The sequence below is a fragment of the Anopheles coluzzii genome, chromosome 2 (assembly GCF_943734685.1).
Source record: "Anopheles coluzzii chromosome 2, AcolN3, whole genome shotgun sequence".
In the NCBI taxonomy this organism is placed as follows: Eukaryota; Metazoa; Arthropoda; class Insecta; order Diptera; family Culicidae; genus Anopheles; species Anopheles coluzzii.
In genome coordinates, this window is record NC_064670.1 from 53,927,419 (window position 1) to 53,950,834 (window position 23,416).

Sequence of the window (23,416 nt, forward strand, 5' to 3'; positions counted from 1 at the left end):
TAAAGTTAAAATTATGACGATTACTTACTTAAGTCTGTGCCATTGTTTTGTTTTCAACTAAAAGCCATTTTCAAATTATCTTAACTCATTAATCTCAAAAATTATCTCATTAAGTTTCTAATTAATCTGTAGCCAGTCATGGCTCAGGTTAAGTAAAACAACGATAAATTTGCAAGCATTTGTTTCGTTTTAAAATTTTATCATACTTAAAAAAACGAGATTTCATTCACATTGGCTCCTAATTGTATCAACAAAGATTGGCTACCTATTTTGTTCTAGTAGCGCACTATTCAAAACTAACTAATTTTAATTCATCAAATTACTTTGCAATCGTTTGTTTTATATTTGTTATATACTGTCAACTGTGCATTTAAACCTTATACTTTCTTGGAAAATTTACATTTTATATTACAAACACCATTTAAATTTCATTTGTTACATTTCATTTCGTACGTTTAACTTACACTACTGTGTATACCCTAGCCGCAAAATTGAAGATTTCCGACGTCGAGTGGACGTCGTGTGGACGTCCACCCGACGTCCACACCACGTCCGGTTTAAGAGGTTACTCGACCAAGCGAATTTTTTTAGACGGGTTTTATGGCAAAAAAATCAAAATTATGGTGGATTTCCTTGCGCTTTTGGTTCTTGTCTACGGTGCGGGCCATAAAAAGCACATGAAATTTATAGCACGTGCGACATGGACAAAAAAAAAGCTCATTACTGTGTTACGATCACGACACCTGTCTTGGTGTGTTGCTTTTGGCGGGGCGTGAGTGGGTGGGTGTATGTATTGATAACACTTGTCTGGTCGTTGTCTGGTGCCTGCTGCCTGCTGTCTTCTTCATCCGCATTACCGATGATTATACACCTTTTTGTCTGTCTGCTATGTTTTTTTTCTTCGAAGCCATTGCGCGTAGTGATAGCACATTTGCTATCTCTTTTATTCATTCTACCGATCAGATTCTTTTTGGTAGCGTGACATCGAATATCTCTCCCACACCCTCCTGCCCTGCTAAGTCTACACACATTCACCCCGCTTCTCACCCATCAGTCTGCGCCAGTGTGATCAACTTGTGCGATACGAGACGATTGGTGTGTGTTGTGTGTTTCCTTCCTTCCTCGCGTTGCAGCATTTGGCTGATTGATTGCAATGTAAGTAGATCGATGTGCATACAGAGAAGAAAACTTTTATATTTAGTGAGTGTAATTAAACGGATTCGATCGAGGCTCAAGCGTATGGTGTGGTAGAGTCAATCGATTTACCATTAGAGCTATTCGGGGGACTGATTGTGTGCATGGTTAGTGAAGTTTTTATTTTCCTTGCAGTGCGTTAACATGAATCGGACGAATGCACCAACGATGAATGCACACACAACGCATGGTATGAAAGCGCGCACAGCGTATAAAGAAAATCCACCCGCTAATGGTAAGTTCAAGTTAAGGAAATGCGAAATATGCGCATGTGCGATAATAACATTAAACAAATATTGTTTTTCATTGCAACCGCGCTCCCACCCCCGCACTACCTATCCTGCTCAGTGCGCATCTTAAATGGATCGCTGTCAAGCTTCTTAAACAGATCGTCCGGACTACCAGCAGGCCGGCCTCCGCTGAAGCGGCATGTAATAGGCGAGTAAAAAAATAATATCAAACGAAGTCGAACTATGGGAATTTGAATAATTTATTGGTTGTAAACAAACGATATCTATTACAGATACCCCAGCAGTGTGCATTGAGACCACGCCGTTAGCAAGCCGGCATCCGCTGAAGCAGTATGTAATAGGTGATTTAAAAAAAAATAAAATAAATTAGTGTATATATATATATATATATATATATATATATATATATATATATATATATATATATATATATATATATATATATATATATATATACGTTAGTGCAAAAATTGGATGCAAGCAAACCAAATTTTTTAACAGATGCCCCTGTCCCACCAGCAAACCGACGTCCACTGAAACAGGAAGTGATTGGTGAGTAAAAATAAAATTAATATCAAAGGATTAATATCGAACTTTCCAAAGTGATTCATATATTGGTTGTAAACAAACAATCTCTATTACAGATACCCCAGCAGTGTGCATTGAGACCACGCCGTTAGCAAGCCGGCCTCCGCTGAAGCAGTATGTAATAGGTGATTTAAAAAAATAAAATAAATTAGTGTATGTATGTATATATATATATATATATATATATATATATATATATATATATATATATATATATATATATATATATATATATATATATATATATATATATATATATATATATATATATATATATATATATATATATATATATATATATATATATATATATATATATATATATATATATATATATATATATATATATATATATATATATATATATATATATATATATATATATACGTTAGTGCAAAAATTGGATGCAAGCAAACGATATTTTTACAGATGCCCCTGCACCACCAGCAAACCGACCTCCACTGAAACAGGAAGTGATTGGTGAGTAAAAAATTAATATCAAAGGATTAATATCGAACTTTCCGAAGTTATTCATTTATTGGTTTTAAACAAACGATCTCTATTTCAGATACCACTGCAGTCAGCATTGAGACCACACCGTTAGCAAATGATGCACCACCCACAACCGAGTCGGTAACCAATGCGGACATTATGAAAATGCTATCTAAAATCAACGAAAGGATCGACGGCGTGTTTGTAGTCGTTGACGAATTAAAAAGCGAAATCAAAACGCAGCAGGAACTTTCCAGAAAGCAAGAAAAAAAATTAGCAACGATCGACACACTAGTTTCGTGCATTAACGATACAATGCAGCAATGCGTAACGCGTCGCGGTGAAGACTTTGACGACGAATTCACATTTGAAAAAATTTCATCGGCCCAGGAGCTAGCTACTGTGGAAGAGAACCTAGCAAATGACGATTTTTTCAAAAAGGTATTAAACTTTTTGCGCTCATCCGTCCATAGGGTTGACGTAAACAATCGTTTGCACGATGCACTCGATATTATATTCGATAGAAATTTCCTTCCACAGTGTGCTTGGAAAGGTGTACCACGGCTAGGGGTGCAAAAAATTGCGATGGTGGCCCATCCTAATATTTTGAGGCTCTTTAAAGCAGTTGGTACTACCGATTTATGCAAATGTACAGATGTTAAGGTAGGAGATTTTTTTCAAAACAAGCTAAAACACGCAAAAAATCGCACAAATCTGCAGGGTTTCAGGAAGACGAGCTGCCAAAATAGGCGCAAACTGCCATGAAACCCATTTGTGATGAAGATATATTTTCAAACTGAATTGAAGAAATGAATTATTAGAAATAGTTCGTTCGCTCTTTGTTTGTTTCTCTCTAACACCGAAATAGATATGTCACAAGGATGTTACAGGAATGAAGTGTTTATTAAGAAGCCATGGTTAGATTTTCTCGTTTAATGTTAACCCATTATTCTTGATTAAAAACAGTAAGACCGTGTAGAGAAATTATATTATATTTTATTTTCACAAACTATACACAAACGAGAATCGAATATTTTACTTAAATAAAAATCAAGAAAAAAATTAAAAAATAATGCAGTTCAAAGTTTATATCTGTAATAGCAGAAGTAGTAGTAGTAGTAGTACAGTAGCCTTTACTCTAAACTATAACTAATTGACCAAAGTGTGAAGGAGTGGTATTACCACTTTGCTTTCTCCTTCATCTACATCAATTGTCACTAGCTTACATTTAATATCGTCCAAGGAAACCTCGTGGCATGTATGAGTTAGGTCATTCATTTTGGTGCAAAATATATGCAACAGTGCTGAGTCGCACGGTTCCATGAAAAAGGAATGTTGCTTTACAAAATATTGACCATGCACAGTAATTCCATCAGAGGTCTGAACTGCACCGGCAAACTTCATGATGAGGTTGTTTTTTAACATGAACCATCCATCGCGGTCTCCCTTTCTGAGCATAAAATTGCTCCTAACTTGTAGGGTTACTCCACTTGCCTTGTTTAATATAACAGGACACTGGTGGGAATCCTGTTGAGAAGCCGAGTTGAGCTCGTTAACCATTCTAGCAAGCTCTTTGATGCGATTAATAACTTGTGGCATGATGTTGTTGCCTGTACGTATCATATGCTTTATAAGGTATAGTGCACTTTCATAAATGTATGTGGAATACTCATCCAACGAACCAAATCTACATACATCTTCATAAATATGTTTAAGATTGTGCACATTACTAGTAACGAAACAATCGCCGTAGAGCGTTGCATAGCTCCGTACAAATTTGAGCAGCATTTCATGTGCCAACTCATAGTGCTGTTTATGAGCTGGGGATGAAAAAATGGTCACGGCGCAGAAGAACAATTTGAAATGTTCATACGCTGCTTCTGGAAGCGTATGCTTCAGTGCCACGATGCTGGGGTAGTGCAAGAAATTCTTAAATTCGGCACCTTTCCAAAATTGAAGATATTTCAAGCTGCGCAGCTTTCGTGGCACTTCCGAAGGCAGCTTTACCGTTTCCATTATGCTTGATATAAAGCTTATATCATCCAGCGTCCACTTGTAATTTTTCCCAAAAGTGCCTTTTTTCCACGATCTCATCAAAAATCGCATCACTCCTAGATCGATAAGATGAAGTCGATCGGTAGTGGGTATATCATCGATTATATCAAAATATGTCAGGGCAATGAGTGGGGTGGAGTTTTTGCTATGGCTGTTATACCTTCCTGCCTTGAAATTTTTGGCGGTTCTCTTCGGTGCATCTACTCCCGAGAAGTGCATCCGATGCGTGCTACGGTCATACACAGTGTGCTCTGTGCACTTAAGGCAGGAATCGTAGCCGGTATGAGCAATTGCGCCTGCAAATAGAAATACATCATTTAAAGAAAGAAATGATCATTTACTACCGTCGTAATTTACCTTTGATGAAAGCACGTGCGGGAGTGTCGGCGATGATGGCGCGTACACGTATGGTTACCTTCTTCCCACCCAGCGTCACGCCGGCTGACTGCAATCGGTTCAGTTCTGCAACCAGCTGCCGAAGATAGTCCTCCGCACTCGCCGGTTTGGTTTTCCCACAAAATAGAGCAACAACAAACACAGGTGCCTGGGGTAGATCGGTCACGCGCATTAGAATTGGCCATAATTGTGTAGGCCCGCTGTTGTGTATGGGCAATCCGTCCATTGAGAAATCCAACCAAAGTGTAGAAGGGCCAGGTTGCATGGTGCTAAAAAAGAATTATACTACTGGTTAGACATTGATTTGCAAAATAGACACTATACATTTGCTTACGTGAAGTATGATTTGAGACAATTCGCTACGCCGTTGTACCAAAATTGGCCTCCTGCGATGTTTTTGATGTCGATAGACGTAGCAGTCGGTGTTTTTAATAAAGTCCTTGGATCCTTCGGCAGTTTGAAATTAGTTTCCTCTTTAAGCAAAGAGAGAAGCGAACCCACGGCATAATGCGAAATATTAGACGAAAGTGCCCAATGCCTAAGCTTCTCCTGAAACTGGACATTCCTGATATTCAGGCCTTCGTCGTCACTCCAGTCACTGTCGTCGTTTATGTCGCTGAAGGGATCATCTTCGTTGAAACTATCTGCTCCATCATCACTTTCTTCATCAGCCTCATGGGCATCCACAGGAATGCTTTCATCACTTTCTTGCGATTGCTGTGGCACGCTTTCTGGCAAAGTTTCATCCGCAGTTAGCGATGCATCTGGAGTAAACATGAATATAAAATTAATTTACATAAAAAATTTACAGCCAACTGTAAGGCATACCAAACGATGGAATGTGGGCCGATGTCGAAGGACGAGCGTTATCCTTACGCAGCTCGTTTTCCCATTCGGCATCAAACGCACGCATCCTTTTGTTGCGGTTGTAGTACAAACCGCCTGTACTGCGCCATCTCTTTGTCGCCATGGTAACAATGGATACTTTTAAATTTGCACTCGTTAATCTAACTCAAGATACTTTGATCACCTGCTTGCTACTAAAATTTTCCCCTTGGAATCAACCGAATCGTGAGGATGATGATCGTACGTAGCCAATACCACCCACAGGAAAAACAAGGAAAAAGAAAACTCCCACACGTGCGAGAAAGAGCAGCAACAACCAAAGCTTTGAGCCGATAGTATTGTGAGAATGCGACAGAACATCATCGCCTGTGAGCGAGAGTGAAACAGAAGTCATAACCATAATCTTCCCACCCATAATCAACAACCATAATTCGTGTGTGTGTGTTCGCCCCATACAAATGGCATAATTTTTATTTTCGCTTGGTCGAAAATCGCGGCGAAAACCCGATTTTGCGGCTGGGGTACATACGTGAAGACGTATAACAGCTAAAGAACAGTATAACACTCCTGTGTGTTTAGCCAATACTTCAACCAATGGCTGCGTACGAGCCGTGGTCAGACTGGATTTTAGCTTAGAATTGTTTATAGAGGCTTTGGCTCCAACGGAACTCTTTCGCCTACAAATTTTAGCTTAGCATTAATGTATTACCATTGTAACAAAGTAAAGAGACGAATGAGGCCAATTGGCTCAAAGTCTCTATAAAAATAAAGAAAAAAAAATTGCAACAAAGTTTAGTAATGTAGGGTTTTTTTTTATTATTTTAAAACGTTTTTTTAAATAAAGCATGAGTCGTTTTCTAAATCGGCGTGTAACAAGTACTTCCTTTGGTAGGAATTGGGCAGCAACGAGATAATTTAGTTTTGGGACAAAAAAGTTCAGCATAAAAATGTGCAGATTACGCAATCACGTAACCAATATTCATTTCACTAACAGGACAATCTACACCAGGGGCCTCCAAACTACGACCTGTGGGCCGCTTGAGGCCGCGACCTCAAGAGCCTTTAATGCGGCCTGCGATGACTGGGTAAAGGTTAAATTAAATAGCTGTCTTTTGTGACTAATTAATCAAAATTATTTATTTTTTACTTCTGAAAGACGAAAATCAAGATTCAGTAAAAGAAAGGTGCAGAAATTTGATATATTTTGTAATTATTTTCTTATTAAAACGAGATTTGAACTTCCACTCATTCTAAAGGTAGCGTCAAAATGGCCCTCAACAACGTTGATTGTGAAGCAATGTGGCCTGCGAACTGAAAAGTTTGGAGAGCCCTGATCTACACTGACAACATCGACGCTTTCCTATTCATTAAACCAAATAATAGAGCTAAGGCGACGCAAAAGGATAAAAACACTTCATAGCTTAACACACATCATCCGCTACGCTTACCGTCCTGTATCCTTACACAAGAACAGTTTTATTCCAGTGACCAATGTTTTGACACTTTGTAAATCATTGCCGATGATCGAAACAACATATGGAAACAATTGTAGACTTTGGTAAACCAACAGCCATGCATTGTACGTAGTAGAAAGCTTATCCCCGAACCATGGCGCTAACTGTCCCGCAAGAACAACAAAAAGATGAACCGTGTTACACCAAAACACAAAAAACGCAACACATCCATCGTGCTGCGAGTTTAATGCCATAAAATGTCACCGGGTCGTTGAATAGCTTGGAACTTCAAACTAATTTACGACTTTCGCTTGGTGTTTGTGTGGTCGCCTTTCCTATTTTCCCGGCGACAAGATCCTGAAGTGGTTCAACTTTCAAAGTCTTCTTTCTTTATAGGATCAGAAAGATATGCATTTTTTTAAAGGGAAAACCTTATTTTGTAAAGGGTTGTATTTTCACTTTATACAACAACAAAACTCAATAAGACAGAAGTATCAAATTATTTTTATATTAAAGCAAAAAGGACTAACTATAAATAAGAACTAAACTAAATCAGGCGGGTTGAAAAATTCCCAACATAACCCAAAAACGACAAAACAAATTAGAACAAATGTATTTGGACGTGTTTTTGTTACTTTCCGAATGATTTTCTTTGATCCTTTCATGGGATGAATTTTCCTTCTACTAGTTTCATCTCAAGTGCTGCTGATGTTAAGTTGTTTGTCAAGTTGTTTTGCGGTAACGGTGATGCTTGAAAACGCTTCTTCCCACATCGGATCCCTTCCCTTTATTCCCTTAGTCTTAGGCGTATTCCTTTTTTCATGTTCTTCGTTCAAGGCAATTGCAATCCCTGCAACAAGAAATACGATGACCTCATACATGCAAACTATTGAAATAATTGACACAATGTTTATTTAAATATAAGATGAAAGCATTGTTACGTATTATATACAATTTTCAGAACTTATAATTCAGTTTAATGTTGCTTTAGTTTTTTTAACTTTAACAATCATGAATGGTTTCGTTTACATTTCTCCAATAAGTTTGTATTGTACCATATCACGTCAACTCTGACAGCGTCATGGACGGACACGGAGATGGCTCAAAAAGGTATTAAAAAACTAAAAAAAAAGAACAAAAAAAAGCAAAAAACAAAAGAAAAGGAACGGCTATACCAATACCATCTCCTAATTATTTAACCGCATCACATTTCAGGAAAGTGTTTGGGTAATTAAAACACCCACCTACATACACAACACATTGCAATTCCATGCGGTTGTTTTAGCGCCGAGATGAAATAAAATCCTGACCGATTAACGCGTACCAACGCAAACAGTATGGAGTAGATGACGATTTGCGGAAAATGCACTCCAACACGAGAGGAAGATCGTGAGAGTAAGGGAGAAAAAAAGTATATTTGAAAATGTGACGTTTTCACATGGAAAATGCATCACACAATCACCCGTTGTTCTGCCCTGTCGCCTTCATTCCGCAACAAAGGGGCGTGGCTACAGCAGCACACGACACGCTTGGTTGCGCAAATTCAAGCGAACAAAGGAAAATATTTTCTGTCTCTAGTTGGGCTATGATAAAACGCAAAAATAAACAGATCACTTCCAGGCAGCAGTACAACTTGAGGTAAATAACAAAACCTGTCCCATCCTTGTGCATGATGTGTCTGAGAAAGAGCCGCAAGTTGAACAGACAAAGCAGCGGTGAAAACTCGACAGCATCCCTAGTTTTCCACCGCACAGAAGAGTTGATATATTCAACCAATCAGAGAGCTGCATGAGCGCAAAGCTCGAGGAAAATTACAGAATGTTGATGCATCAGTTCGGATGGAAGTTAGTCGTCAACTAGAATTTGAACCGTGCGCGCGTGTGAAACATAAACGGAACGGAAAGGATCTTTACACCAACAAACGAGTGTTTATGAAACTCCCCTTTACGCAGTGTAAACGGTGGCTTTATTTAATTGTCACTGCAACAAAGAAAAGAAAGTGAAAATTTATACTGAAAAGTTTGTCAACGTGAGAAAGTATATATTTTACCAGCAAAAATCAGCTCAATTCTATTGAAAAAAAATTGCACATTCTTGTACATTCTGTGCAGATCGTGCGTGTTTATTTAAATGTATAACAAAATGTCCAGTTATGAAACTGCATCGTCAGATGGCGATCTATGTCACAGAGTTTGCGATCCAGATCCGTATTACGAATCTGGCGGAACTTACTATACACAGCTCTATCCAGCAGATTCCCAAAATACAGGTTAGTAAAAAGAAGATTTTGTGTGCTTTTTAAAATGTAGTTTGCTGAACTTCCTTATTGGATGTTTAGCGACAAGTACAGAGTTCAGGAGCTAGACTTTCTTAGAAAACATAACGCATTCTTTAAGAAACGAAGTATTTTAAAACTGAATACCCTTTTTCTGTTTGTGTTTTCATATCTGCTATAAATTACCGGTCTAAACCATCCATACGATCATTACCTTGTTTAACATAAGCTTTGGTTGTTAAGACTGCCATAAGAGATATTCCTGGCTCTTTGTTCCTCTACAGCAGTACAGTTTTGTGTAATACAGTAGATGAGTTTTCATTTAAGTTGATATAAAGTATAGTAATTCGTGTGATAGCATAAATTAATAAATTAAGCAAACGTAGGCAACAGACCTTAAATTTGTGTGATAAGTGCATATTTGCGACAAATTTCTCTTCATGAGATTCCGGATGTTTCATTTTTTGACGTTTAAGTGTTCTTTAACTGAGAATCACTCCGGTTAGCGATCCTCCAGTTAAAACACATCCAGTTAGTGGTACAACAATAGTATTTATCCAGGTATTATAAATAAAAAAAGGAGCTGAAACTTACCCCTAATGGAAAAACGGTACTTGAAGAAAACCGAAATCATTCCTTTCATTCTTATTTATTGCTTAATCTTCTAAATTAGTTGCAAACTAATTTGTTGTTGCTGATAATCGTGGTAAGGTAACAACTTTAACATGGATTTCATAATTGAAATTGTTACAAAAGGCACACAATCTCTTCTACAGAAGCAGTGCTCAAACATGTGTTTTGCTAAATTGCATATAGCTTCTGCACTGGTTTGAACAATTTCCTACAATTTATAAAATTATATTTCTCAGACATGAACATTCTCAAACACCTCGAAAAGGTTAATTTACTACTGAAAAATGGGTCTTGTAGACACAAACAAAATGAAATAAACGAAACTGGAAATAAACAACAACAAATCAAACTTCCAACAACAACACACCTTATGGGCAACGACTAGTACCTATTACTCTAAAATTAGCTCAATTACCATCATAAACCGAGCGACGTCCGATAAGCCAAGGTCTTTCCAACCATGTTTGCTTAAGCTACCGACACTCTATCCGATTGAAAACGTGAAAAAAGAAGGCATGATTCCATGCACAATACAAACATATCTTTTCGAAACCATGTCTTTCACAGTTTACTTACTATAATCCTGAAATCTAATTTTCCTCCCGCTCCTGTGAAGTTTGTGTGTATTTTTTGTACATTTAGAGTGCTAGTTTAACGATATCAGTTTGATTACTTCTAAAGGTAACCGAATCCGACGCTCCATCAATAAGCCGTCAATTCACCGTTTACCTTTGAACAGTTTCACACGCACGCATGTGACACGAACAAGATACGATAATTATTGCCCGCCGCACTGACTAATCGTTTGGTAATTTTGAGAAGCATTTTTAGGACGTGTGAATGATGACGCAGTGTTTATGATGAGATTTACCACGTGCCTGCCACAGTTTAGATAGAGGAGCCAGTACAGTACAAGCGTGTGTTAATAATGTTTTGTAATCACCACTTGACTGTTATGCAACTTCAACAGAGAAGAGCAAGTTCGTAATTTCTAAGTTTATTGGAATTTAATTTGAATACTCAGTACTATATTGCAAGGGTACGAAACTATCAACAATGATAGTATAGTCACATTTGTAAAGCATAAGAAAACGAGTTGAAGGTTTATAAAGCTAACATTGTGCCCTCCTCACACGGAGCATCGGTGGTTCAGTGGTAGAATGCTCGCCTGCCACGCGGGCGGCCCGGGTTCGATTCCCGGCCGATGCAGTCATTGCTCTTTTTTTCTTGAACCATTGACAGTGGAGCAGACCGGGATTGAACATTATCTTTATTATTTTTAGGTTTCAATGCCGGTAATATTTTTGCTTCAAAGTAGATACTATTACATTATGACAGCCAAAAATGAGACTTCTAAACCCCGTGGATTGCAAGGAAAAAAACCAAACTTCAAAAATGTTACAAATCCATCATATTTAGGCAAATCAAAGGAGCATCATTCAAACAACAATATTTCAAAACGAACTGCTTTGATTTTGAAAGTTAATAGTGTTTTAGAAAGGTTGATTAGTTAATCATAGAGTTTAGTATATTCATGTTTTCCCTAGTACTACACACTCTAGAATGACTTATTATAAAGCAAAAATCTAAGATGCATTTTTGCCAACTTTAGAAGTTACATAATATTTTGTAATTATCAGCTTGTAAGAAGTATAGGCCATATTACTTCTTCTAATAGTATTATTTTGGAAGGGATAATAAAGAACATAGTTAATTTTAATTGTAGGCATTTGAATTGTGAGTTTTTAGAATTGCAATCATATTTATAGGACGGTGAAAATGCATTTGAGCAAATTTTCAAGAATAAGATTATGAGCATGAAGTATAAATCACTGCTGGGATGTTAACATTATCTTGTAGCTTTTTCATAGATGTAAATATTAAAAGAATAATATGATCGTAGGTAATATTTAAGATTAGGTTTAAACGTAAGTAAAGCACGATTTGTCATAAACCGTCAAATACTAGTATTACCGATTTAATTTTAATAACTTCGTTCGTTTTTGCAGTAATACGACTTTGTTTTATGATGTTTCATTTTGCTTATGATTTTATTTGCAACTAATTTTGAAGACATGTTAGTATTTGCAAAGTCTAACAACATGTCAATAACATTATAAATTTATTCTATTATGATTTTTTTTTTAAATGGATGATACTTTAAATTTGTGTTGTAATGTACGTACAGGGCAGCTAATTTACGGTATCAATAACAAGGAACTTCTTAGAAAAGCGTTAAACTATCGAAATATAGCGAATTACGTGAAATTTTTAATAATTTTCAAGGCAAAATAGAATATAACATCTTTTCCTTCAATAGAAAATATTCAGATCTACTAACAACATATTGTTCTCCAGTTGTTTGTATGGGCTGCTTCAACTGTGCATTGCTGCGTCCTTGTCGCTATGTTTGAAGTTACAATTTAAAATGTATTCAAATATTTTATTTTATTTTCCAATTATTTACCCAATTCAACGAGCCAAGGTGGTAGCGTTCAAGCGAGATAACAGCATATGAACAAAATACATTAACTTATGCGTAGAGATAGTAAGTGTACTATTAGCAGGCCACACGGCACGAGCATTGCTCAAAAATAATATATAGTGGGACGCCGTTTATCAGTGTACCTTTTATACCTGCTCTTGATCAATTACAGTTCAATATAAATGTGGAAATTGTGTGCTTAAGTTCGAAAACAAAAATAATCCGTTATCAGCGCGCAATGTCATAACAAAGCACACTCAAACTAATGGTAAATTTCAGATATGTTCATTCAGATCAGTTCAACAAATAAGAGGTTCATTAAAACTAACTAGGATCTACCAAAACATAATATTTTTGTTAACTTCACGAAATTATGAACAAGAAAAACATTCTTGGATCCATTATCCGTGTTATTCGTGTATCTGGGCTAGGTTAAATCCCGATGAGTCATACATGAAACATTGAAATGACGTCAATGGCATTACTATAAGGTCAAATCTAGCACTAAAACCGAAATGGTATATCAAATTGACCTATTTTAGCGTTTATAACGACACCTCTGATAAACTGTTTCATATTTTTGATAGAGATTTTTTACTTAAAATTTTACAAAATTCAAAAACAACTTTGTCCATGATACCAATTATTTTGTTCGTGCTTCTAGTACAAGCGAATAGAAGACTATCAGTTTACCTAAGGATGGGGATTTTCTGAGCTTTAGTTTTTGAACTCATGCTTAAGTAGTTCCTTTTTATGAAGTTCAATAGTCAATTCAAAGAACCAGTAGGGCTTCCTGGCCTTCCTGGCATCAATCTTTGCTTTTTCTTATCTATTATCTTGGTAGATGCCCATACTGTGCAGATTATCTTTGTTGGTAATTAAATGTAATGTCTCAGGTGTAAACGAAAAGTTACTACCTATGTTTAACGACTCCCTTAATCTGATTTTGGTCATTTTCGACCTAACAGGGGGTCATTATACACGCTTAAATACGGTATACTATATCTTCAGCGATTGAAACATAAATTGTATGCCTGAACTGAACTGTTCACTTTCCATTCTATGCTTATTAAGGTACAAACTGCAAACGAATACTTCCGGATTTCACTACCACGGATACTTCCAAGTCACTATCCCATAGTCAAGCAGCAAAGTTTCTCAAGTGCTAATATCCTGGCATCAGAAATTAGTCAAAAAGGAACTTTTGCCTCGTTAATCATACTCCCGGGTCTAATCGACCGGGAAGAGATTGTGTAAAATAAACAACAATTTACAAAACATACCCGACACAAAATGCATCAGTCAAATGATGTGTTAAGCACATTTTCACGCCGATGACATCGAGCAGAAGGTTTTCGGTACATTCATTCCGAAAGGATATCGAATAGCATCGCGTCCAGAGCTCACTGATTTCCACGTTCACCGGAAACCGGAGACATGCACTTGTCATTCACCCAAGGATCAATCCTTTCTCCATTCACGCGTGCAATTTTACACTTCCTCTTGCGCCTTTCTTTGCCGAGATGTAAATAGTCTTTCTTTTTCCCCGTTTTTTCAACGGGCGCGTGTTCGTGCTGCAGCGAAGACGCACAGTTCCTGCAAATATAAACACCGACTACTGGATTTATGGACTTGACCCCGAACGTCGTACCAGCCTAGGTTTCCCTCTCGAAATGATCTCCAGTCGGCACACCGGGATGGATATCGGTTTTCCGTCCTTTACCGTTTTCTCTTTTTTCTCAAGTAGTTTCTAAAAAAACATAATCTCTTCTTCTTCACTGCTACTCGATCGCGAGCGTAAAGTCTAGGGTTGGATTCACAAAAGTCCCTTTTCTACGTGTACTGAACCACCGATCCGTACCGCAACTGTATCACTTTTTCTTCGATAAACAAATCATTAAGATACGATACACGAGTAGTTCTCCTCCGTATGTTCAAACCTCATCCGCCGGTACAGTTTTATATTTTCCTGCTGCAGCGATCGTGCGCCATGAGGTCACAGTAAATGGTGGTGATACGTCGTACGTATGCTGGTTTTTTTTTCGGCAATGGAATTACCTTCGATACGTACTTTGTTTATTATTGTTGAATCATTTACTACTGGAAAATGGTATATTCAGGGGTTTGAACGTATGTATGTATGCGTAGCCTCTAGCTAGCTCCCTCCCAATGGTCGATCGAGTCCATGGCCCGACTCACGTGGGTGGCAGGAAGTTTTCTTTGTCGCTTCTTCTGCACAGTGCCGTATACTCACCGTTATTTTTGTTTACATCTATTCCTAAAGTGACAGGAACTCAGGTGACCAGTGGAGGAGCCGGAGGAGGTGGTGTGATCATGATGGAAGAGGAAGGATACTGGGGCTCGCCGTGTAGTTCAAGCGAATCTCACCCAGAGCTGAATCGAGATCGATACTCACCTTCATCGGTGATCAATGGTGCCAGTGGAAACGGTTCGATCGCGGTGGGTACTGTTCGCAACCTCTCATCCCATCACCACCACCAACTGCCCGACCAATCGTCCTTGTCGACATCGTCGCTGTCCTCGGCTTCTTCTACGTCCTCATCCGTGTCGGCATCTTCGTCACCATACGGTGGAGCTGGTCATACTCACCCCACGGGTGGTTACCATCACTCCCATCGTCATCAATCGCACGAACAGCACCACCATCAACAAATACCTTCGTCCATGTACTGTTCGTCGATTGTTTATGAAAAGAGTAACGCCGGTAGGTGAATAATCCGCAGTACGACAATTTAGCCAACCCAAAGTGGCAAGTTGGTGCAAAATGTCTGTGCATCTTTCTTTCTGTCTCTTTGCTCCAATTTGCAACACCACAATGAAGTAAAAGTTTCTCTTCGTGTCTTCTCTCCAGCAATGTACGTCCCAGACGAAGGATACTATGGTGGTGCAACTGGTGGATCGGTTGACCCCGTTTCCGGCACTGCAGGAAATGAACAACAGTCACATCTGCACATGGCACCGTCCTCTTCCGGAGTACTATCTGGCAACGGTGTACCGGTAGTGCGCGTGGTCAAGCGACGTAATACGGCCAACAAGAAAGAGCGGCGTAGAACACAGAGCATTAACTCGGCTTACACCTCGCTGCGGGATCGTATTCCAAACGTTCCCAATGATACAAAACTGTCCAAGGTAGGACTGAACCTTTAACTATCGACTAAATAACTTTTCACTTGGCGACGTAAGCCCGACGAAAGCAATTTTTATACAATTTTGTTGTGCTGCTTTTCAGATTAAAACACTCCGACTGGCCATTTCTTACATCGCCCATCTGCTGGCAGTCGTGAACGGAAACCAGGACCCGTCGTGTGACTTCCGCGCAGAGCTGGTTCCCTCCTCCCGCAAAATTAATGCCGAGCGCCGTGCCCAGAAGTCACTAATGCAAGTAAGTAGTGAAACCATTTGACGCCACAAGCAAGCCACAGCATTAATGTCGGCCGAGAACCGTACGATCAGATGACGAAAGACCCATAAACGAATGCTAGCGAAAGAGGAGCAACCCCGCAAAGTGTTAGGAAAATTTTCTAAATCGAATCATTATCTTTATTGAGTGGGTCTGGTTTTTACTTTTTGTTACATTCCCTCCAATCGTCCGGTTTGTCCCAGGATATTGTTCCCACTTTGCCCACCATGCAGTGAATTACGCATTTTGCAACCAGCCAAATCCGGACAAAGTTGTGTCGTCTGGTTTTCACGCCACGCACGGTGTGAGTTTTGTTTGGCTTAGCTATATACAATTGAAGGGTGTGAAAAAAATCCAATATTTCATTACCTCCCAGAGATACAATTTAATACCGCAAAGTGGCCCTCTAATAGCGAATAATTGAGTTATCGTTACCACCGAAGCATTGCATACCTTCCTCCCCTGAACATTATAACTCTACCCACCGAAATGTTTCTGCGCTCGTTAATTGTTAATCGTAACCTCAACTCTCGTAAGCATACAGTCTCATAATAGACTTGCGTCTCTATTGCTCGAGGAGTGTAACGAAAAAGGGATCTGCGAGAGCCATATCCCGGTTTTCCCCTTTTCCAACGATGATATTCCTTTTCCTAAACCCTCGTTTGCAGCATACAATCCCGCCCAAGGATGCTGCAGTGCGTACACGTGCGTACTAGTGATGATGGGAAACATTGGTGGTAGAGCTGACACTTGACTCTACAATTGTGCAACATATTAACTCCATTACAGAGCAACCAATACCAATTACAGTAGGCTGTAAAGGAGTTTTTGCCATAAAGGAAGTGTGTGGGAAAATCACTAGACAACTCAAGAGCAAACAAAGCATTCTTGGTACATAAATGCTTGACCTCGGCTTTATTGAAAGGGAGGTGGGTCACGGGCTGAACCCGAATTAACCCTCCTCCGGCAACAAGCCTCGATAGCGCAGTCGGTAGCGCGTAAGTCTCATAATCTTAAGGTCGTGAGTTCGATCCTCACTCGGGGCAGATTCCTTTTGCATTTTTTTCACTCTTGTTATGTTAACGTCAACTAATGATGTTGACCTGCGTTAGATTCTTTAGTCCAGAATTGTTGTTGAAACAATGTAAGGAAATTACAAATATAGATATCCAAATCGAGATAATAAACAAATAACCAAAACATTTACGAATGCCTGTCTAGCGGTTTAAAAGAACATCGATGGTGAAGTAAATGGTGCGAGGAAAAATATCAGGTTATGATTAACTTAACTATGATGTAACAATACCAAACATTTGAATTCTGATAAAAATCGTTATTGAGGTTTTTGTGTCGCTTTTATTTGATCGGATCAGTTTTGAGCCGTTGTTCACTAAATTGATAAGGGTCTCATGGCAATTTTTTTTTTTAATCTGTTTACATACTTTCGTATGTATTTTCAAAACAATCACTACACTTCAAAACAATCACTACATGAAAAAACGTATTTTTTTATATTTAAAAAATATATGTTTGATAACTATCCTTATAAAACTGATAAAACCGTTAGTTATAAAAATAATAAAAATAATCGTTCAAAATGTATTTCTGAAAAACTTTCCTACAATATAGTTCATATTTTACAATTTTAACTTATTTTTTAGATTTTGAAATCCATTATCTAGTACAAAAAACCTATTTTTCTAAGTTTGTTTATAGTTATGGCACGACTCTAAATTTGTTTTTTTTCTGTAATAAGTCATGTAGTAATAGTCCTAAAATTTTGAAAACATTTATTTTGAACAGGTAAATAATATAAAAACATTAAAAAAAATCAAACAGAAATAGTTCAAACATCCACTGGTTTTATCTATTTTCTCCAGATTTTCCGCAAAAGGCGAAAAGCGACTGCCCATATAGTGTATTTAAGTACTGACATTTAGTACGTATATAGCATACTTTTTGTGATATAATAAAATACATATTGCATTCGGTGATATTTATATCCAAACACAGTTACTTTTTGGTGTATTGACTTTTGTTTCCATTGCTCTAATTATGCAAAGAACTACAAACAATTATTTCTTGAAGAAATGAGGAACAGTACTAACAGAAATCTAATGTAATACTCTCTTGATTTGCTTTGATTGATCCTTTGATTTGTTGATCGTTGTACACAAGAACAAATCCAAATCACTATTTCAATGATTAAATAATATGTTGGTGCGATGGTGTTACAACAAGTTGTATTGCAGTGTATTGCATTGTGACAACATTTCAGAAAATCATCATATGCATAAAAAAATATTGCAAAAAGGAATTGCACATTATATTTTTTGACCCCGACGTGATTTGAACACGCAACCTTCTGATCTGGAGTCAGACGCGCTACCGTTGCGCCACGGAGTCTTCTTCTCTCCTTCACTCCGAATACCTACATGTAGCCCAAGCGCTGTTTCTATATTGCATGCAGACTTTTCAGACAATCTTGCAAGAAACGCCCCTTTTCTATGTTTGTGCATTTTTTTCGTTTTGCGCATGCTCTTCTCCTGCTTTCACTGTCTTTTTTCTAGGACCCACACAAAACTGATGAAAAAGAGGTGTCAAATGTTTGAACCTTTCTACTAATCAATCAGTATCAATCCTACTAACACCAGTCGCGCGACACGACGACGCCCCTTTTTATCCTCATTTTCTACTTCACAAACATTATTCACATTCCGATGCACTTTGCTTGGCGACTCATAAAAAAAGATTTGGAATGCGCTCGATAATTTGTCACATTCGTTTATAATTGGCGCTTACTAAAATCCTGGCTATTCTCAACAATGTCTTAGTTTTTTTCATCAATTTTTTTTTCAATCAAATCAGTGCCAGTGTGGGTAGCAACATGGAATAAATTACCTATCGTAATTATGTGTCTCCCGTCCCTCCAGAATCAAACAAAAAGTATCTGCTCGAATAGAACTGGAAAACCATTTTAAAGTGCATAATAACTTCTATAAATAACTCACTGCATTCACATGCTTTTCTCCGAAATGCTTCCTTCCGAATCATATCACTAACAAACCCATCTTCAAAAGATAAAAATGCACTTCCTGACGGAAGTAAACATTCAAGTGTCCAGGGAAAGGCAACGCCAACAATCACTCAGCGCTTGGAAACAACCCGCCCAACCACCACACACACAACACGTCAACCATAATATGCTTTTGCCGCTACATTACACTTCGTATACATTAAAAGACTCCTTTCATAATTCAAGTGCCCGGGAAGAAGACCAGTCAAAACTGTACGCTTGGGGGCGTCTTGCAGGCAAAACCCTTCCGTCTTCCCACGGCTCTCTTTAGCTGGAGTCGGCACTTGACAACGATAAAACTGCACTTGAGGTTTCCATAAAACAAATTACGATTACTTTACCCTTAATCTCTCCCCTTCCATGATATGAATACCGTGTGACATCACTCTCGAATGATGAGACACCCGTTCCACGATCAAAAGTTATCCCCTGGCCCGGGTCTTTCAGTGTAGGTTGAAATGATTAATTTATTCATTTTTTTTCAATAGATAAGAAAACATAAAGGATTCCCTCCTTCACATAGCGCCATGCTAATTGTACGTAAGCCGAAACGCTAACACACCCGACCAAGGGACATTACGATCTCAAGTGGAAAGTAATTTTCCCGATAGTGATTGAAACACGAAAAACGGAAATGGATCTTGGTTTTGCTTTAAGGCAACCTTTGCACCGTGCCAGCGGTCTGGCACCAGCAATAGGAAACTCGTTCGTGAGAAAAAATATTTCACAGCTCACAGTGTGTCACTCACTAGCTGGTTTCCATTAGCTCTTGCTAGTTGCTTTATCGATTAGTTCTGTGCCCCACACGACTCGGTGGTTGCTCAGCACTTTACCACTTTACTTTGAAATGCCGCATATTTACTTTCGTTGACAATCACACTAATTGTGCTACAAAACGATTCAATCCTTACATTATCCATCCTTCTTTCGTTGCTCTACATAGAACTTTACCGCCAATGGAACCGCCACCTCTACGACAGCGACCAACCCGAGCCCACCGGTGACAGAAGGGCGCAAAATCAAAGGACGTACTGGATGGCCACAGCACGTTTGGGCATTGGAAACGAAAACCACGATCAAATAAAGATGTGTACGCTGTTGCGAGGAACCACGATGCCAAAGATGAAACCGAATAGACGTCGAAGCATCACGACAAATTAGCACGCACAGGCGCCTATTATCAGACAAACAGGAGCACAAAAAATATTCCAACTATACCCACATTTAGGCTGGCGATACTGCGTTCAGTGTAGGAAGGAAACAAGACATGAATACACTAATCATTGTAGAAAGTAAAAAGAACAGGCACTACCACTCGCGTCCGCTTTGCCACTTGGCTTTGGTAGCACCATGTACAGATCCTATTATTTCGTATCGTTTCTCCACTGCTTTCGACTGATCGACGCGTTCAAAATACGGGAGGCTGTGCCATTCTAGGTTTATTGAATATTCAACTGAAATTACGCTACGCAAATAAACTTTGTGTGTTCTACCTTCTTCACCAGTAAATGAAAGAATGATTTTTATTTTACTTAAGGGTGTAAACTTTAGACATACTCTATTCATCGAAATGTACCGAAAAGAGTTTATAGACGAAAGAAATGACCAGGAAATATACTCCTGCGTTCTACAAACACACCGGATGCACCGCTGTAGAAGCTAATATTAGATACATTTTAATCTCGAATGCTCGAGATAACTTCGAACAAAAAACCAGATGGCCCTCTCTCTCTCTACACTACCGACACGACCAAAGAAGCACTGGGGTTTATGCGGAACAAGTAAAAGAAGATCTTTTTTCCACATTAACCCCCTAAAGACTCCTCCGGTGGCATAAGGGCCGAGGTTTGGGGATTCCGTGTCCGGCATTTGCGGGGAGGGTAAATATTTTGATTGCCGATCGTGGATACCCCCGCACACAAAACATACGCGCGTATATGTGTGTGTATGTGTGTGCGTCGGTCCCATCACAGAACACGCATCGGCCACACTACTGTCACGATCGGCCGATAGCCGTTCAATAAAATGCGATCGCGTGTTGGGGGTGGACTGTGATGCATTCGATTGGGACGCACTGGTAGCCATCTGCTAAATTTACAGAAGTTTTGTCCAAAAGCATCTAAGGCGCTGCTTTCCCATACATTATCAAACAAAACATAAATACTAAACCAACTATAATTCTCGAAATCAAATAAATAAGACTTCTGCACTTTTTCCTGCAAATAATTTGGATGGAAAAGACATATTTTTGAAGTACGTAGTACATCGTGGAGCTATTCATATGTGTGTCGTGTTTTCGAATATGTGAAGTGAAGGTGATCGTAAAAATTATAAACCTACGCAAACGTACCGAGAATATGTCGTATCTTAGTGTAAAAAAAAAAGACTAATGTCAATGAAGAGTTGGTATACGTACACGGGTGGAATTAACATGCTTGATACCATTGAGAATGATCTAATTTATGATGATAGTTGATGACGAAAATGACAACCTTGATGATAGCAGCATTTACATTTACATAATGTTGTTTGAAACGCTAAAAAACGAAACATATTTTAATCTTTTGATTATTGAAATATTGCGTATTCTACATCAAAAGAAAGAATGCTGTATCGAATTATGCTCAAAATTACATGCAATTGTAAAATTATCTATACTAAACAAATGATTCACATCACAGACACGATGCATTCGAAGCATTCACATCTAAATTTGGCATCATTGTAACAAACTTTGCAAACAAACGTTGAAAAATTACAATACTTTTCTTCATTTGTTATCAGCTTCTCTATATTTTGAAGAGTGAGGTGTCATAAAAGACCAATATAACACGATTTCTGTTACTTTCTCGCGACCAAGCTAAGTGATTTTTATTTTGACAAAGATGAGTATCTCATTCAATACAGCGGCATAGGGCATTCATTACGACAAATAATTAGGATTAGAAATAATATAGCAAAAACCAATGTCGGTGCATTTATTGCGATAGTATTTGAAAAAGATTGTCTATGACACCTTGAGCATAGAAAGTAACCGATAATGTGAGAAATATTACAGCCATTTCCATAAGGAGTTGGGAGGAAAATTATAAAGTCATCTGCATCTAACATATGTCTAGATCCAACTCGTTTACTTACTGTATTTTGGATGAATTTTCCGGCTCGTTTTTTGTTTACCAGATGTGGACGTTGTTCTTCAACAAGAGAATACAGATCTTTTGAATGTATACGCTTTTGAAACCCTTCTACAACACAGCCTCGATAGCGCAGTCGGTAGCGCGTAAGTCTCATAATCTTAAGGTCGTGAGTTCGATCCTCACTCGGGGCAGATCCTTTTTTGAATTTTTCATCTGCTTTCTTCAATTACTTCTTTTAGCATCCTCACCATTTAACAATCTTAAAAAAAAGAATACGTGCCAATTAATGCACTCTAACTCAGTACATCGAAGACAATGGAAGTTCAATGAAGGATGATAATACAACAAATAACACAAAATACACATACACTAATAAAACCCAGTGTTTTACGATTTTAAATTACAAATAAAGCATCCAACTATATTTCATCATTCAAAATTATGCATTTTACATTTACGTTTACCTCATCAACATAATGCAATAACTAGAGGGATTGCCTAAGGGAACTGTAAACCAGCATTGTTTTTTCTACGCAACACATTTTTGGAAGCATGCACTCACCAATCATCATTTCCAAATGTTTTTTGTTCGACAATTGTAGTGAACTTAAGCCGTACACCAAAGTGAGTGCTGCTTTCGTCAAAATGAGAAAAAAGATGACCCCGACGTGATTTGAACACGCAACCTTCTGATCTGGAGTCAGACGCGCTACCGTTGCGCCACGGAGTCCCATACTTTCCTACTCGTCAACGCATTATTTTAATTAATAGTTTTATTTGTGTTCCATACATTCCCATTAATCTTACGAAAATTATTCTACACTTCTCTGACAGCACTTTTTTTATCTCGCTTTATCCACTATATTCGAACAAATCATTCATTAATCGTAAAATACTATGTCAATGAATAGGGAACGAGGTTTCAGCTCGATGCAAGAAAAGGCATTAAAAATTAACATAATTAAGGCTTAACTAACAACAACAAAAATTACAAACTAAATTAAAAACTAGCAACACAAATTTGAGCAATGTGTAGTACGACGTAGTGAAGCACTCAGATCATACGTTCGGTGCAATTAGTATTCGCAAAGTTGTTCATACTATGGTTATTGC

The 23,416-nt window shown here is 38.2% G+C and overlaps 2 protein-coding genes and 5 non-coding genes across 7 annotated transcripts; 5 read left to right on the forward strand and 2 right to left on the reverse strand.

Annotated features, from left to right (window-relative positions):
- The first annotated feature begins 1,696 nt into the window (after positions 1-1,696).
- Positions 1,697-3,545, forward strand: LOC120955204 (uncharacterized). Its single transcript, XM_040375826.2, has 5 exons — positions 1,697-1,786; positions 1,947-1,997; positions 2,090-2,158; positions 2,463-2,513; positions 2,602-3,545. Exon 5 carries the CDS (start codon positions 2,685-2,687, stop codon positions 3,288-3,290), a length of 606 nt encoding a protein of 201 aa, XP_040231760.2. The 5' UTR covers positions 1,697-1,786; positions 1,947-1,997; positions 2,090-2,158; positions 2,463-2,513; positions 2,602-2,684; the 3' UTR covers positions 3,291-3,545.
- Positions 3,546-8,945: 5,400 nt separating this feature from the next.
- Positions 8,946-20,777, forward strand: LOC120952339 (heart- and neural crest derivatives-expressed protein 1). Its single transcript, XM_040371618.2, has 5 exons — positions 8,946-9,545; positions 14,954-15,394; positions 15,542-15,819; positions 15,920-16,072; positions 20,110-20,777. The coding sequence occupies exons 1-5, from the start codon at positions 9,407-9,409 to the stop codon at positions 20,248-20,250; spliced, it is 1,152 nt and encodes a 383-aa protein (XP_040227552.2). The 5' UTR covers positions 8,946-9,406; the 3' UTR covers positions 20,251-20,777.
- On the forward strand, positions 11,323-11,393 carry Trnag-gcc (transfer RNA glycine (anticodon GCC)). Its single transcript has one exon. It is a non-coding gene; the product is annotated as a tRNA-Gly (tRNA).
- Positions 17,064-17,136, forward strand: Trnam-cau (transfer RNA methionine (anticodon CAU)). The gene has a single exon. It is a non-coding gene; the product is annotated as a tRNA-Met (tRNA).
- Positions 18,425-18,496, reverse strand: Trnaw-cca (transfer RNA tryptophan (anticodon CCA)). Its single transcript has one exon. It is a non-coding gene; the product is annotated as a tRNA-Trp (tRNA).
- Positions 20,778-22,421: 1,644 nt separating the features above from the next.
- Positions 22,422-22,494, forward strand: Trnam-cau (transfer RNA methionine (anticodon CAU)). Its single transcript has one exon. It is a non-coding gene; the product is annotated as a tRNA-Met (tRNA).
- Positions 22,495-22,961: 467 nt separating this feature from the next.
- On the reverse strand, positions 22,962-23,033 carry Trnaw-cca (transfer RNA tryptophan (anticodon CCA)). The gene has a single exon. It is a non-coding gene; the product is annotated as a tRNA-Trp (tRNA).
- Between the last annotated feature and the right edge of the window lie 383 nt (positions 23,034-23,416).

Bases quoted from the DNA above. Each gene is read 5' to 3' on its own strand.
- LOC120955204 (XM_040375826.2), top strand. From the start codon at position 2,685: ATGAAAATGCTATCTAAAATCAACGAAAGGATCGACGGCGTGTTTGTA.
- LOC120952339 (XM_040371618.2), top strand. From the start codon at position 9,407: ATGTATAACAAAATGTCCAGTTATGAAACTGCATCGTCAGATGGCGAT. The intron at 15,395-15,541 runs GTAGGTGAATAA...TCTTCTCTCCAG, and splicing joins TTATGAAAAGAGTAACGCCG to CAATGTACGTCCCAGACGAA. The intron at 15,820-15,919 runs GTAGGACTGAAC...GCTGCTTTTCAG, and splicing joins ATGATACAAAACTGTCCAAG to ATTAAAACACTCCGACTGGC.